Source organism: Hypanus sabinus, chromosome 1 (assembly GCF_030144855.1).
Source record: "Hypanus sabinus isolate sHypSab1 chromosome 1, sHypSab1.hap1, whole genome shotgun sequence".
Lineage (NCBI taxonomy): Eukaryota > Metazoa > Chordata > Chondrichthyes > Myliobatiformes > Dasyatidae > Hypanus > Hypanus sabinus.
The window spans coordinates 116,161,989-116,178,661 of record NC_082706.1 but is presented as its reverse complement, the minus strand read 5'-3'; the positions used below and the strand labels follow the sequence as shown (position 1 = coordinate 116,178,661).

At 39.0% G+C, this 16,673-nt stretch overlaps 1 protein-coding gene across 3 annotated transcripts in view; it reads right to left on the bottom strand.

Annotated features, from left to right (window-relative positions):
• The window catches only part of LOC132397040 (KH domain-containing, RNA-binding, signal transduction-associated protein 3-like), a 222,965-nt gene that overhangs the window by 19,629 nt on the left and 186,663 nt on the right, over positions 1–16,673 (bottom strand). For all 3 annotated transcript variants that reach the window (XR_009513245.1, XR_009513247.1, XM_059975282.1), the window contains exon 9: positions 16,219–16,277. Coding sequence is in view for 1 of the 3 variants with exons in the window: in XM_059975282.1 (XP_059831265.1) it covers positions 16,219–16,277 (59 nt within the window). In the remaining 2 variants the exon portion in view is untranslated. The remainder of the gene's footprint in view (positions 1–16,218; positions 16,278–16,673) is intronic.

The window sequence follows — 16,673 nt, the reverse complement described above, 5'->3', positions numbered from 1 at the left end:
CAATGTATCTAATAACTTGCCCAATATGACTGCCACACTGATTAACTTGTGATTACTAGGTCAGTTCCTTTCACCATTTGTATTGTACAAACTATTACCACTCTTTTGATACAGTGTTTATTGAGTAGATTTCAATTTATTAAAGCAGTATGGTAAATACTGGGGTACAAGTAGTGCAGTACAGAATGCTTTCATTCTTCAATAGCTTGAAAACTTTCCTATTACCACACTGCTACTGCTAGTGGTAAAGGTTTGCCATTCAGGTGAGGGAAAGGATTGTTCTGAAGATGTGCTAAGGTGTTTTGGGGGCCTCAGAATTAAGATGCTGGGATCAGTACAGTGCCAGCGAGAGTCTAAAAGATGAAAGACAAGTAGGTTAGTAGGGACAGTTGGATAAGGATTTCAATCCAGTGCTATGCTAGGAAGTCTAGTTTGTTGTGAATGTCTAATGTTAACTGTTCTTGAGAATAATAGGATTCGTGTTTCCTGACGAAGTTGTAGAAGTGGGACTGCACAGGGTATTACAATATTTATTATGGTGTAATAAAATTCTATGATTCTTCTCTTGATGTTTTTATCCATGAAATTGTTCTCAAATGTATACAAGTTTCCTCAGTATATAATATAGCAGAGAGAACTAAGGAAAACAGCAGTGACCAGTACAACTTCATTTGCATCTGATTCCTAGTTTCCAATAATACAAAGAGCTGCACGATCTTGATTCAATTCCAGACTCTTCCAAACATTAATTACAAGCTACTGTTAAAATTCCATGAATCTAACTTAAGTATTACTTATGGATCTGTCTCTCTAATGCAGGACTTGTACCAACTCTATTAAAATGTTAACATTTACACAATGGAGTAAGATTGGGTCTCACATCCATGATTTAACATTAGCCTCACCAGCTGAATTTCTCCTGCTTAAAATGGAGATCAAATTCCATCCTTCCCACTAATTCCCCGTAAGATATATCCAATGTTTGGGTACCAAGGTCTCAAGAACCCAGGCAGTTTTAACCAAAACATATGACATCTGGAGGAAATAGCACAACACCATTTTAATTTTCATCACATCAATTTGATTCAGTTACTTGCTCTATTAAGCAAATTACTTTTAAAATGCTGTTAAACAAATGTTCTCATATGTGGGATGCCACACTCTGCACATCTTTATCAATATGGACAAGACAGTATTCAAAGTAAAATCAGGACATGGAATAGAAAAAAAAGCTTAGCTGAAGATAGGTTAGGTGATAACTTTGTTGATGAATTCATTGCTCAACTTATTGATCCATTTTACATCCTTTACCACTCCACTTGTTCTGTATTAAGAACACCTATATAATTTCTATACTAATAGCAAAATTACAAATTCAAACTTTGCCCTGAAGTTTGCAGACTGATGTCAAATTTGATGCAATAGGTCTAATTTATTGGGAAACAGCAGCTTCCTTCCATTCTCCCTTCTATCGAGTTAACAATCTAGAGCATTTCTTTTGAAGCAGGTTTATGAATACTACCATTCCCACAGGGAGCTCCTCTTTAGGCCTTAATAAAGTTGTTAGGTGTTTGTTCTGTTGGTCCTCAGATATGAACTACTGCAAACTTTTCTCCTGCTGAGGTAGCCTGGTCCTACTAATCTGCTGCCAGAATGTGGATTATCAGTTGTGAAGAAGGAGCACAAAGGAAATGTTGACATCAAAAGAAGGCAAGAACCACATTTTTCATTGAGTTAGTTATTATTCCAAAAGAGCTAAACCCATATTCTGTTCCAACTGTCTTTCATATTAGCTTCCATTACTACCCCTAGGAACTTCCACTAAAACTGCATAGCTATGGCACTGGTCCTCTCGTGAGAAGATGACTTCAGTATTCATATTTCCTAAGGTAGACTGCAGTGATGCCAAACAAGATGACACCAACAGAGCTCTTCAAAATGTCAGTCACTTGCTGAAAGTTATTTATCTTCTAATACCTTTTTGAGATCCTTTTATTCCCCCCCCCCCCCCCAGTAGTTGGAAGTTTTATCTGTTGTATTCAGAAGAGCTTAAAGAGAATCTCACCCTCCAGTGAGATCTCTCCTGGATTGTCCCCAGGCCCATACTGATGGTACTCATTCTCAATTCACAATGTGTAGATCCTGCTGCCTTATTAACTAACTTAATCAGAGTGACAATCCAAATGAACTCGGAGCCTGGAAAGTTTGCAGTGATAATAAAATACATCTCCAGGATATAGTGCTCTTCCAAGACTGCTTCATCAATAGTCCAGTTATTGAAAATGACCTATTAGAAAAAGAAAACTCATTAGTTAGAAAGGTTAAAAAAATGGCTAAAGATAATAAAAATTAAGAATGTAGTCTGGTGCATTTTTACTTAAGTAAATGTAAATATCCTGCTCGGGCTTATCATCCTTTGATTCCAAAGGCTCACTGTTTCCCATCCCATCCTGCTATGCCCTGGTGAGTGCTATAATGTTGAGTATTCATTTCTCCCATCCCTGTTCCTCTCTAATTCTATTTGTGCTCTGACCAACATATGCTTTGTGTTCCCCTACAGAAGGTTGGGGTGGGGAAAAGGAGGGAGGGATTGTGGAAGAAGAAAAGAAAATTTTTGTAAAGGTTACAAGAAACATGTAAGCATGTAATATAATCAACAGGTATTTAAAAAAAAAAGGCAAAATGAATTACTAATTACCACTGATTAGTAACTCTACAAGAATGGCTGTCCAGGTCCCAACAATTTCATATAGCTCAATTAAATTCCTATTTTATTTTCATTTGTTCTGAATATTTCCTTATATCTAATATTCACTATCCCCAACTGAATTCTTGTAAATTACGTCTAAGCCCTAACAATTTTCCTAACATGATTAATGTAATTGAGCACAGTTGTCTAACCAATGGTCTAACTATTGCTTATTAAAATAGTTTGACTGAGCTAGGGCTATTGTCTTTAGAGCAAAGGATGAGAGGCCACTTAACAGATGTGCACAAAATAATAAGAGGCATAGATCGAGTGGACTAGTGCTTGGAGAAACAAATGCAGCTTAGATGACAGCTTCACAGCAACTTTGTAGTGAAATGTATTCAGTGTTCATAATGAGGTCACCTCTACATAGGAGAAACTAAATACAGATTATAACACTCCTTTGCCATTCATCATTCATTCAGCCTGCAAAGGAAATCCTGAGCTTCTAGTGCATGCCCCATCTGCTCTGGCTTCTCCTTTCTTTCTTCTGCATTACTCCATGGATGTTCAACATAACTTGTGGATCAGCATCTCATCCTCTGATTTGGCATGTTACAGCCCTTGAAACTTATTAAGCTCAGTATTTTGTGGCGAAACCCATTCTCATTACACATACATTCACACAGATATGATTGGAACTGGCAATTCAATTTACGTTAAACATTATTTTGGTATAATTTTACTCCAGTTGCCAGGTCTTAAAATAACATGATCTTTGTCAATTGGAGCTTAGAAGGTTGAGGGGGGACTTGATAGAGGTATTTAAAATTATGAGGGGGATAGATAGAGTTGACATGGATAGACTTTTTCCATTGAGAGTAGAGGAGATTCAAACAAGAGGACATGAGTTGAGAGTTAGGGGGCAAAAGTATAAGGGTAACATGAAGGGGAATTTCTTTACTCAGAGAGTGGTAGCTGTGTGGGATGAGCTTCCAGTAGAAGTCATAGAGGCAGGTTAGGTATTGTCATTTAAAGTAAAATTGGATAGGTATATGGACAGGAAAGGAATGGAGGGTTATGGGCTGAGTGCGGGTCAGTGGGACTGGGTGAGAGTAAGCATTCGGCACTGACTAGAAGGGCCAAGATGGCCTGTTTCCGTGCTGTAATTGTTATATGGTTAACTTATGGTTATGGTTATATGGTTAATTTTATGCTATATCCTAATTCTCCCAATCTATATCCAATCCAACCTCCCTCTCTGTAACTTAATACATGCTTTCCCACTTTTCTAGTTTTTATTAAGGTAATTTTGCTCCTCTCCACACTTCCAACATTCTCTTTTTATTTGCTGTTTCACACAGTTCCACTCTTACTCTGTTTTTCAGTAATAAAGAAAAACACTTTGTCTGAACTCTGCATCACCTTTACTCAGCATTTGAGTACCATGAAGAATCTGAACGTGCAGCATAGCATTCCTTTTCTGTCTATTCCCTTGCATGTTTGACCTGCTCACAAACCCAATCACCAAAGCACATTAACATATTTCCCAAACTGAGTATTATTTCCCACTTTACTACCTAACTGACCAGCTCAATATTTGCTTACAGTCCATATGACTTACTGTGCAGAGATCTTTTCTCATCACATATGATAGATCATCCACAACCTTTTCAAATCAAACTTTCTACATATGTCTAGATATCTAATATATTACACAAAAGGAAAGGCACCTTCAAACAACTGTCTAGTTAAATAACACCCAATCTTTGCTCTTTGCTTCCTATCACAGAACCAGTTGAATCCAACATGCCACTTTCCCTTTTCTCTTTTGATCAGACTATCATGCTTCTCCATTTTAAAAAATCATTCCAAATTTCTTCAAATGTACTACCATTAGCTACCTTCTTACGTTCAGAAAAATTCCAACCCTAACAGACACAAATTTCTGAATCTACGCTCATTGTCTTTGATTAAGCTGTCCGGTTCTCAGTGGTAATCTATATGACCCCTCAGCCTTTTATTTCATGATTTAAATAGAGAATAGGCTATACTTTGCACAAACCAATTCCTCTTTAAATATGTGTCAAAATTAACAGCTGATCAGCCACCATTTCTAGTGGAGGAAAATAAGTTTATATGTTGAATGTAATAGAGGGAAGGAATTATTGCGCACTCTGTGAGAGTATGACAACAATGCACTTGGATGGTGTTGGGACAACTGCAATAAGTACTCACCCTCATTGCTCTTGTGAAGTCAATTAACCTCCATGGCCTAGTATTCCTGTTGTCCAGACACACTAATGACGACCTTGGGATCCTCTTGTGGCTGCTGGAGACCAGGACCTCATCCTTTCCTTGTCTTGACTATTTCTACCAGAACTCCAAGATGGAACACAAAAATGGGGAATTCCTGGAACTCATTTGTGTTGCCAAAAATATTCAGTGTAGTTCAGTGTAGTATTCATGCAAAAATTGAAGCAAGGTTTGCAATTCTGCTTTAATGGGGCATTCCACTTTTCATAAAAGCATTCAAAGGTCTGCCAGACACTATCCAACTTCAGTCATCCTCTAGACTCTCACATGTACAGAAAGGAAGCCTGTTAATTTTGTGAGAATTAAGTACAGGCTACAGATACATACATGCCTCATCATGTAATACCAGTCCATCTGTCCCAATGTATTTAGCAAAAGTGAACATAACATATAAAATATGAGGTTAACAATCTAGGCCAAGAAATTGGATTAGTAATAAAACATATGGTTTTGTAAATGCACAAAGTGTGCATAAAAAGCAGTTGTGCATGCTTTAAAGTATTTGCATCTATTACTTGCTTGAAGTCCTGCTCAATGAGGAAACTGTACTGAGCATTTTCCTCACAACTCATCTTTCCATGGATGTAATTTAACCATCATTCACATGTGATATCATTAATATGCATGCTACACATTTCTGACACACTTATAGAAAATGCACTAAGAGACCATGACCTACAACCTTATTCACAGCAGAACAAAGACTAAACCAAATAGTTTCAGGAACCATACAGGAGAGCTCCTGGTGAAACATTTGCTGTGTATACACAGATGAACTCACATTGATGTTTCCTGATCTTTTCATTGTTGGTACAACTCAAATGTAATGAGCACAGGAAAACCACATTATATTTATATTTATAAGCAGAATAAAATTACAATAGTGATTTCTCAGATCAAAGCTGGGCCAGTTCTGCAGGTATTTTTTGCTGACCCTTAAATGTGGCATTTTGGTAAACACAGTACTAATTTAGTGCACTAGAAATAGATTAAATTCAAATTCTAATTAATTAAAATTTGAAAAACCACATTATGTTCTTTTTACTCTTTAACTGAGGTTAAACATTAATATATCTTTATTACATTATAGATCAGACTGCAATTACGCAGAGAAGTAATTAATATTTTTGGTTAAAGATCCTTTATCACAGCTTTTCATGAGGATCTTAAAGTAAAATTTCAGGTTGATGGATCCAGATAAAGGCTTTAATACAGAATCACTGACCCGAATTGTTAACTTTTCTCTTTCCAGAGATTTTGGCTGACTTGTTGAGTGTTTCCACCATTTTGTTTTTGTTCTAAATGCCCTGTATCTAAAGTTCTTTGATTTTCTTCCATTGCAAAGCTGGCTTTAAATATAGAAACAAATAATGACAACATTAAAGTATTAATTGAAGGAAATCGATCCTGTATGTATGCTTTACTGTCATCCAAATATAAACAAAATTAGGAAAATCCACACTATATTATGCACACTTTATTTTCCTCAATCTGTTCCCTCTGAACTATAATGGTCAGCCCTTATTCTCAGTTATCATTCCTCAAGCCTCTGTATTCAGCAGATCACTTCCTGGAAATGCAGTTACTTAAACTTTGACTATACTAAATATTTATTTTATTTCTCAGCATTACAAATTTTTTTTCTTTTCTATCAACTCTAAAAACAATGCTCAGGCCACTTCCTTAGAAGCACAAAAGGTGTAACAGCAGCCCCTTCAAAATCCTTCCATCCCACCTTCAAGGACACCAAATGTTGGTTTAGTCATAAATCAATGCAACATGGATACAAGCCCCTCCTGCCTAACAAGTCCAGATTGCCCATGTGCCCACTTGCCAACTCTTCAAAATTGCTGATTGTATTCTCCATTCAGAATATGATGTCCTACATATAATTCAATATATAAGCATGACTTAGATAATCAGCTACCTGTCATTTTTAATCATAAACACAAGAAATTCTGCAGATGCTGGAAATCCAGAGTAGCAAAATGCTAGAGGAAGTCAACAGGTCAGGCAGCATCTATGGAAAGGAATAAACAGCCACCGTTTCTGGTTGAGATCCTACATCAGGACTAACAAGGGGAGTGGAAGAAACCAGAATACAAAGATGCTGGTGGGGGAAGGAAGGGAATTAGTACAAGCAAGAAGGTGATAGGTGAAGCGTGGTGGGTAGGGACGGGAACAGTTAAAAGCTGCGAGGTGATAGGCAGTTGAGAAGAGGTAAGAGGAGAGCCAATGTAGTGTGGCTAATGAAAGAAGAGGGAGGAGAAGGGGGAAAAAAAATCAGAAATTTGAAAAAAATCAGTGTTCCTCCTACCTGAAATAGTCTCATGGTGGCAATAGAGGAGGCCATGGACTGACATGTCGTAATGGGAATAGGGACTGTAATTAAAATGAATGGTCATGGAGAAATCCTGCTTGTTGCTAATAGATAACCTGGTTTGACCCATCACCTTCCCTTCCCCCCATCTTCTTATTCTGGCTTCTTTCCCCCGTCCTTTCCAGTGTTGATGTGTGTTCTTGGCCCAAAATATTGACTGTTTACTCCTCTTCATAGATGCTGCCTGACTTGCTGAGTTCCTCGAGCATTCTGTATTTGTCATTCTAAGTTTTCATTTTACTCTCATATTGATTTCTCTAAGTTTAGCATTTATATTATTTTAACTAAATTCAACTTTTGATCAGGCCTCACGTTCTTCAGCCAGACTTTATTGACCATATTCCCAGGTTACTACGTAAAGCAAATGAAGAGATTCTTTGGGGTGCTGATTAGTATTATTAGAGGATTGGAGAATGGCAAATGTTCTGTTATTGTGAAAAGTAATAGGGAAATCCTGGATATTATAGACCAGTAAGTCTTATCTTATGACAGTGGTGGACAAATTAATGAAGAGGGTTCTTAGGGTCAGGATTTATGAGCATTTGGAGAAGCATAAACTTATTAGGAATAGTGAGCATGGCTTTGTAAGGGGCAGGCTGTGCCTGGCGAGTCTGATAAGAGTTTTTTTAAAGTGGTGACAAAACAAATTAAGGTAGAGCAGTGGATGTAGTATATATAAATTTTAGTAAGGCGTTTGACAACGTTCCTCATGTTAGGCACATCTGAAAAGTCACAAAGCGTGCCACAGAAAATACAGACAGGATACTGGAATGTACCTTTTGCGGAATGTGGGAAGGTAGGGAGACCTCCAGTGTCTCTGATGACTACGCCTGCAAGAAGTGTATCCAACTGCAGCTTCTGACAGTGATGTTAGGAGTTGGTGCCAGAACCGGATGAACTCTGGATCATTTGGGATGCTGAAGGGTTGGTTGATAGAACATACTGGGAGGTAGTTACACCAAAAGTGCAGGACACAGATTAACTGGGTGACCATTAGGAGGGAGAAAGCGGATATGCAGCCAGTGCAGAGTATCCCTATGGCTATTCCCCTCAACAACAGGTATAACACCTTGGATACTGGTAGAGGGGTGGTGGGGAGTTGACAGGGTCTCTGGCACTGACCCTGGCTCCGTGGTTCAGAAGGGAAGGGGATAGAAGAGGCAAGCTGTAGTGTTAGGGGATTCATTGGTTAGGGAAACAGAAAGGGGAACCTGTGGATGAGAATGAGATCCCCAGGTGGTTTGTTGCCTTCCAGATGGCAGGATGAGGAAAACCTTGGATCGAGTCCACACTATTCTTAAGTTGGGGGTGGAGGCAAGGTCATAGCCCACATCGGTACCAACTGCATGGGTAGGAGGGGTGACAAGGTTCTGCAAAGTGAATTCAGGGAGTTGGTGCTAAGTTAAACAACAGCATCTCCAGGGTTGTGATTTCAGGACTACTATGTGTGTCATGTGCTGATGAGGCCAGAAATAGGAAGGTAATAGTTTAACACATGGTTAAGGAGTTAGTGGTCCTGCTTGGTAGTACAATAATATCAGCACTGGACTCCGGAGCGAAGGTTCCGGAGTTCGAATCCAAGTCGGGTTGAGTGTCAAGCTAGCAACTCGGCCTTGTAAAAACAAGAATAGCTTGCTACAGAAGCACTGTCATGACGGTGCCCAGATAACTCCACTGCCGAGTTAAGGACGATTCTTCTTCTTCTTAAGGAGTAGGTGCAGGAGTGAGGGCTTCAGATTTTTGGATCATTGGGTTCTCTTCTAGGGAAGGTGGGAGCTATACAAAAGGGACAGTTTGCACCTGAACTGGAGGGGGGTAATATCCTAGCAGGAAGGTGTGCTAATGCTGAAGGGGTGTTAAAACTGGAGAGGATGGGAAACAGAGCTCCAGAAAAGATAATGAAGTGGTTGTGGAGAAAGATGTTGTTAAGCCTGCATACAAAGTCAGGAATTGAAAGGTTGAGCATGGTGGGACATATATTCTGAGCTGTGTATATTTCATTGCAAAGAGTATTGTAAGAAAGGCAAATGAGCTAAGGGCATAGATCAGAACATGGAATTATGACATTGTAGCTGTTAATGGCTCTTTGTTGCAGAAAGGGCAGAACAAATACCTCAATGTTTGGGGGGGGGGTGTTCTGTTGCTTTAGACATGACAGAGCAGCAGAAATTAAAGGGGGAAGGAGTGGCATTATTAGATAAAGGAAAAAGCCACAACAGGGCTCACTCAGGATAGACTGGACAGCTCATCTTGTGAGACTTTAGAAATAAGAAAAATATGACCACATTAATGGGATTATATTGTAGAGCACCCAACAATCCGCAGGATTTAGAGGAGAATATACGTAGAAAGATCGCAGACTATTGTAAGAAACCATGTGATAGTAGGTGGTATTATCTTTCCACATATTGACTGGGACTCCCAAACTGTAAAAGGGCTGGATGGGAAAAAGTTTATTAAATGTGTTCAGGTAAGTTCCGTTAATCAGTACGTACAAGTCCAAACTAGACAGAGTGCAATACTAGATCTCCTATTTGAGAATGAGACAGGGCAGGTGACAGAAGTTTTGGAGAAAAGCCAATTTTGATAGTTTCAGAAAGGATCTGGCAAATGTGGATTAGGACAGGTTATTTTCTAGCAAAGGTGTACTTGGTAAATGGGAGGCTTTCAAAAGAGAAATTTTGAGAGAGCAGAGTTTGTATGTTTGTCTGACTACAGAGGATGAGGAGGAGGAGTTGGCTGTCTTGAAGCAAATTAGGGTGAATAAATCCCCAGGGCCTGACAAGGTGTTCACTTGGACTGTGAGGGAGGTTAATGCAGAAATTGCAGGGGCCCTAACAAAACTATTTAAAACATCCTTAGCCACGGGCGAGGTGCCAGAGGATAGCTAATGTTGTTCCGATGTTTAAGAAAGGCTCTGAGTCTACCATCGTTAGTGGGAAAGCTATTAGTAGGTATTCTAAGGGACCAGATATGCAAGTACTTGGATGAACAGGAACTGATTAGGGCTAGTTAACATGCCTTTCTGCATAGTAAGCAATGTTCCCTCTACTGTGAGTGTGAGTAAGTGAGTGTGTGTGCACACATCTTTTGCACAAATGAATTTAAACTGCAAACAAAAGGTTGTCACTATCTAACTCAATGGCACGTTAAGTATATTTCATGATCATACATAATCACAAATCATTTTCCAGTTTCCAATGCATATAGTGTTGTCAATGTGGAGTTTGCAATGATTTGTCTGTGGATTTTAGAACTGGCTTATTGAAGAAATTAGTCAGTGCACACACTGGTCATTACAAATTAGAGGGAACATTGGTGATAACTTGTGTCTCTAATACCCTGGTTTAAGATAATCTATTATTTTATTAATACAGTTATGCTGTTGGGTATTTTATTTTCAGCAGATTTTCTCAAAGTGCATTAAGTATTCCTTTAATAACATTATATAATCAACTATTTCATTTTTGTTTAAAATAGAGTTTGATTAAGTTAAGTTTGTTGCATTAGCCAAATGGATTTGTCTTTTTAACATTTTTTCTGAGAGCACCGGAAAAGAATGGCGGAGCCATTTTCTAGAGAGAGTGAAGGATTGCATAAGGAGAAAGGAACATACAATGACCATCAGAGAGGAACAGAGTGAAATGCTCCCAGACCCCATACGGAAGGACAGATACTGATGTTGGGAAATCTTCATGCAGACAACAGTCTCATGGGACTGTACAGCTAACTTTCGTCAGCTAGTTAGCATACGGCATTGAAGGAAGTTCTATGCCTTTTTCCTTGAAAGTTGCATGAATATTTGTTTCAGGCTCTTCAATGCAAACCCATTTTGGTATCGTGAGTAAACTAAGTGAAGCAAGCTGGCTTGATTGTGCAACAATGAGCTCCAACGATTATGTGGATGATATAGATTAATACTAATATATATGGGTGGACATTTTCTTTATTTTGTATTGTATAGTATTTTGTGTTTGTTATAGTTTAAAATATTTAGTCAATACAATTTGAATTTAAGATTATACTGGCAAGAGTTATATTATTGTTTCCTGCGTGTGCTTACCTGACTATTTGCTCTAGACACATTTATTTATTGGCTAATGTCTTCTCAGTATTCCCCATGCATTGCTGAGTTACGTTGCTGTTCACTTGTATTCACAGTAACAATTAACTCATTACGAGCCGACGCTGAGAGGGATATATGTCTAACCAATCTTGAGTTTTTTCAAACAAATTACCAGGAAAGTTGAAAGGCAGATGTTATCTACATGGACTTTAGCAAGGCCTTTGACAAGGTCCCACATGGGAGGTTACTCAAGAAGATACAGTTGTTTAGCATTCAAGTTGAGGTAGTAAATTCCATTAGACATTGGTTTTGTGGAGAAGCCAGTGAGTGGCTGCATCTCTGACTAGAGGCCTGTGACTAGTGGTGTGCTGTGAGGATCGGTGCTGGGTCAGTTGTTGTTTGCCATCTATATCAATGTTCTGGATGATAATGTGGTAAAGTGGATCAGCAAATTTGTGGATGACACCAAGACTCGGGCTATAGTGGAGAGCAAAGAAGACGATTAAAGCTTACAGCTGATGAAATGGACTGAAAAATGGCAGATGGAAGTTAATGCAGACAAGTGTGAGGTGTTCCACTTTGGGAGAACAACCAAGATAGGTCTTATATGGCGAGGAGTGTGGTAGAGTAGATGACCTGGGAATACCAATCCATAATCCCTTGAAAGAGGTGTCATAGGTAAACAGGATCGTAAAGAAAGCTTTGGCACATTGGCCTTGTCAAAATTGTATAAGATGTTGGTGAGGCCTAACAGAGGATTGTGTCTGGTTTTGGTTACATACCCACAGGAAACACCTAAGTAGGACAGAAAGAGTACAGTGAAAAATTACAAGAATGGTGTGCGACTTCAGCAAAAGTTGAATAGGTTAGGACTTTATTCATTAGCATGTAGAAATGGAGGGATGATTTATAAAATATATCAGGTATATAAAATTATAGGGGGCATAGATAGGGTAAATACAAACAGGCTTTTTCCACTGAGGTTGTGTGAGACTACAATTAGAGGTCATGGGTTAAAGGTGAAAGATAAAATGTTTAAGGAGAACAATAGGAGAATTTCTTCATTCGGAGCGTGGAATGAGCTGCCAGTGCATGTGGTGGATGCAGGGTCGATTTCAACATTTAAGAGAAACTTGGATAGGTAAATGGATGGGAGGGGCATGGGGGCATGGTCTAAGTGCAGATCGATGGGACTAGGCAGAGTAATGGTCTGACATGGACTAGATGAGCCAAAGGGCCTGTTTCAATGCTATAATGTTCTATAACTCAAAGCATGGGATCCAGGCAAACATGTCTGTGAAGATTCTGAATTGGCTAGTCCACAAAGGCAGAGGGTGGTAATAGATGGAGAATACTCTACCTGAAGGTCTATGACAAATGGTACTTTTCAGGCATTGTTGTGGGAACTCTGATCTTTGTGATTTTGATCAATGACTTGCATGAGGAAGTGAAAGGTGGTTTAGTAAGTTGGCAGATGATACAAAGGTTGGTGGTTGGGTATAGTATAGAAGGTTGTCACAGGTCAAAGGGATATAAACTGGATGTGTAGCTGAGCAGAGAAGTGGTAGACAGAGTACAATCTAGAAAAGTGTGATCTGATATACTGTGGAGGTTTGAACTTGAAGGCAGAGTACAAGATTAATGGCAGGATTCTTAGCAGTGAGGAGGAACAAAGGGATCTTGGTATCCAAAGATCACTTAAAGTTGTTCGCCTAAGTTGATAGGATGGTTATGAAGCTGTATACTGAGCTGGCCTTCATTGGTTAGGCAACTGAGTTCAAGGGCTATGAAGCAATATTACAGCTTTATATAACCCTGGTAATAATACCTTTGGAGTATTGTGTTCAGTTCTGGTTGCCTCATTATAGGAAGGATGTGGAAGCTTTAGAGATAGTGCAGAGAAGGTTTACCAGGATGCTACCTGGATCTGAGACCATCTGATGAGAAAAAGCTGACCAAACCAGGCCCTTTCTCTTTCCTGTGAAGGAGGATGAGAGCAATTTGATAGAAGTGTATAAAATTATGAGAGGCACAGACACAGTGGAGAGCCAGTACCTTTTTCCTCAGGATGGCAATGGCCAGTATTAGAGGACATTCATTTTAAGATGAGCGGACATGTTTAAAGTTGGTTCTTTACGTAGAGTGACAGGTGCATGGAACATACTGCCAGGAGTGGTGGTGATGCCTTATACAATAGAAACATTACAGAGATTCTTAAGATAGGTAGTTGTAAGGGAAGTGATGGATTATAGGCTGGGTAGGTCAGAAGGGTTGGATTGATTGCATGGTGGTTTATTTGCCACTAGAATGGCTGAACAGTCAGCAGGGAATGGAAGTATTGCCTGTTCTTTGGCATTAACATGGATCCTATGCCCTTTACCTCCACCACATTCCCAAGTTCAGACAACTGTTTTTCCATGTTTTCCTCTTCCTCTGTTGTAACTACTTACACTTTCACTGAACTTATCTTCTATTTATTTGTCTTTTACTTAAAGTAGTACGTAAATACCTAAACAACTGTTTGTCAAGGTGGTGTCAAAAGGATTCATTCCCTGTCAAGTGGAGCATTGGTGCATTTAATTTTTTTAAGGACTTAGCAAGCAGATGCACACAAGAGCTTTCAAATGTTGACACTTGGAGAATCAAACTAAATGCTTGAGAAACTCAGGTCAGGCAGCTTCTGTGGACGGTTGATGTTTTGCTTTGAGACAGGGCAAGAGAGGATGAAGAACTTGTACACAAAAAAACAGGTGTAGAAATGATTATGATTTCTTTCAAAGTGTCAACAAAAATGTAAGTTGATTGGTCTTTGTTTGTAATGAATCATGTCATATGATGTAGGTGATCATGGTCTTTCCATGGCTATGACTGTTCTTGGCAAATTTTTCTACAGAAGTGGTTTGCTATTGCCTTCTTCTGGGCAGTGTCATTACAAGCTGGGTAACGCCAGCTACTATCAATATTCTTCAGAGATTGTCTGCCTAGCATCAATAGTCGCACAATTAGGACTTGTGATGCGCACCATCCACCACCTGCTCCAGTTGCTTCAGGTGACCCTGATCAGGGGGCTAAGCAGATACAGCTTGCCCAAGGGTGACCTGCTGACTATCGGAGGGAAGGAGCCCCTTACACCTCCTTTGGTAGAGGTAAATTGTATTTCTAACCCACCACCCAATCGGTCTTCAGTGCAGCTAATTACCCTCCCTTGTTGTCTTAGACTATTATTTATCATTCAATTAACATCTATCCTCCATTCAGGCACAAATCTTTCCTTTTTGTTCTTTCCCTGCCTCTGTGGTGCTCAAGCACTATTAATCACTAACATTTCCAATTCAAGTGAAATATAAAATTAACACCTGCATTTCTCTACCAATTTCAGAATTCAAAACAGTTTTTTCAAAACCATTGTTCATCTTGGTTTGAAAATTCTGAAGGCTGCATTCCTGATTATTCTATTCTGTTCTCAACTTTTGAGCCTCTTCTCCATTTCTTGTCTCTCTTTCTAGGAAGTGCAAAGTTGAAGAACTCTAAACAATCAGCATGTCAAACAGATTATGTGTAAGAGAAAAAGTTAATATTACAGGTCCAAATCCATTGCAACAATTCAATTTTCTGTAGCAGAAAAGATGGAAGAGGGGTAAGTAAACAAAGGGAATATCTATGATAGAGAAAAAACAAATTAGTTAATGTATCTGGTGGAAACAGACTACATTTCTGTAGTAGAGTCACAACATAAAAGTGTAACCAACCCAGCCACCCCTCCACCTTCTCACTGCACCATTACTATGCCAATCATAAACTACTTATCTATAGTAATCCTATTTTCAAGCACTTGGTCCATAGCCTTCTGTACATCCACATCCAAATACTTCTTAACCACTGAGAAAGTAAAAATTACTTCACCCAACCATTCTCGGTGAAGTAATTATTCCTCAGATCACCTCCTAACTGCTTGCCACCACATTGAACCTATACCCTTTGAATTTAGCCACTTCTGTTAAGCTTTACTGTTAACCTGTCCATATCCCTCATACCGTTGTTTACCATTATCTGGTCCTCCCTCAAGCTCCCCCTCTCCAAGGAAAAGAAACCCAGCCTCTCCAGATAAATAATACATTCCATTCCAGGCTACCTTGGTGGGTGTTTCCAGGATTTTCTGTTTTTTTTTTGAGATTTCCACCAACATTTTTAAAAATTCTAATCGAATACCAGCTCCCAAAGCAGCAGAAGTACTTAAGATAAAGGGCAAGATAAGGATTGTGCCAGAATGTCACAGTTGAGATAGCTGCTGCCTCAAAGGTCCAGTGACCAGGTTCACTCCTGACATCCAGTGCATTTGGTGAGATATTTGCACATTCTTGTAACAGTGTTGATTTTCCTCGGTTTCTTCCTACAACCCAAAGATGGCTAGATTGGTAGGTTATAAGCCCATTGTAATTCACCTCAAGTATATACTTGAGTTGTAGAATTTGGGGTGGGGTGGTTCGAGTATGGGAGAATAGAAAGAGGGTCAATACATTATAAGGAAAATCAGTCAGCAAATTGGATTACTCTGCAATACAACATAGACTCAATGGGCCAAAACAGCCTCCTGCTTCTTCATAGGGAAATATGAAATATAAACTAGGTAGGTGCAATGAACAGTTCCTTTGCTGTAATTCTCATGGGGTAGCCTATATATGTGATAACATAAATTTTTCATTTTATCCAACAGCACCTGAAATATGAATAACCCCTAGAAATTTTGTATAATACTCAATTACTTACCAAATGATTCATATGATTCCTGACCAGTTCCATGACCATAATCATAATAATCCGATGCACTGTAAATAGAGACATTTATGAATCAGACTATTTCAAGTAAATTACTTAATCTGTTTACATGTAAACTCTAGAAGCAAATTGGCAATTAGAGACTTGGCATCATATTTTCAAATCAATCCTCAAGTGAAAGTGATAAACATATCTAGTAATTAAACAAATTGTCATCTCCACCACCTTCTCAGTTCAGCCTTCTTTTGTTTCAAAAGAATTTCAGTTATAGGCTCTAATAATGGATACAAATTCAGGTTGTGGTCTTCAATCATAGAACCACAGATTAATACAGCCCAACAAGTCCGTACTAACCACCTGCCCACCCAGCCAGTCCCAATTTCCAGTGTTTTAGCCCTCAGCACCCCAAACCCTGACCCTCACTGTGCCTATCCAAGTGTTTTTTA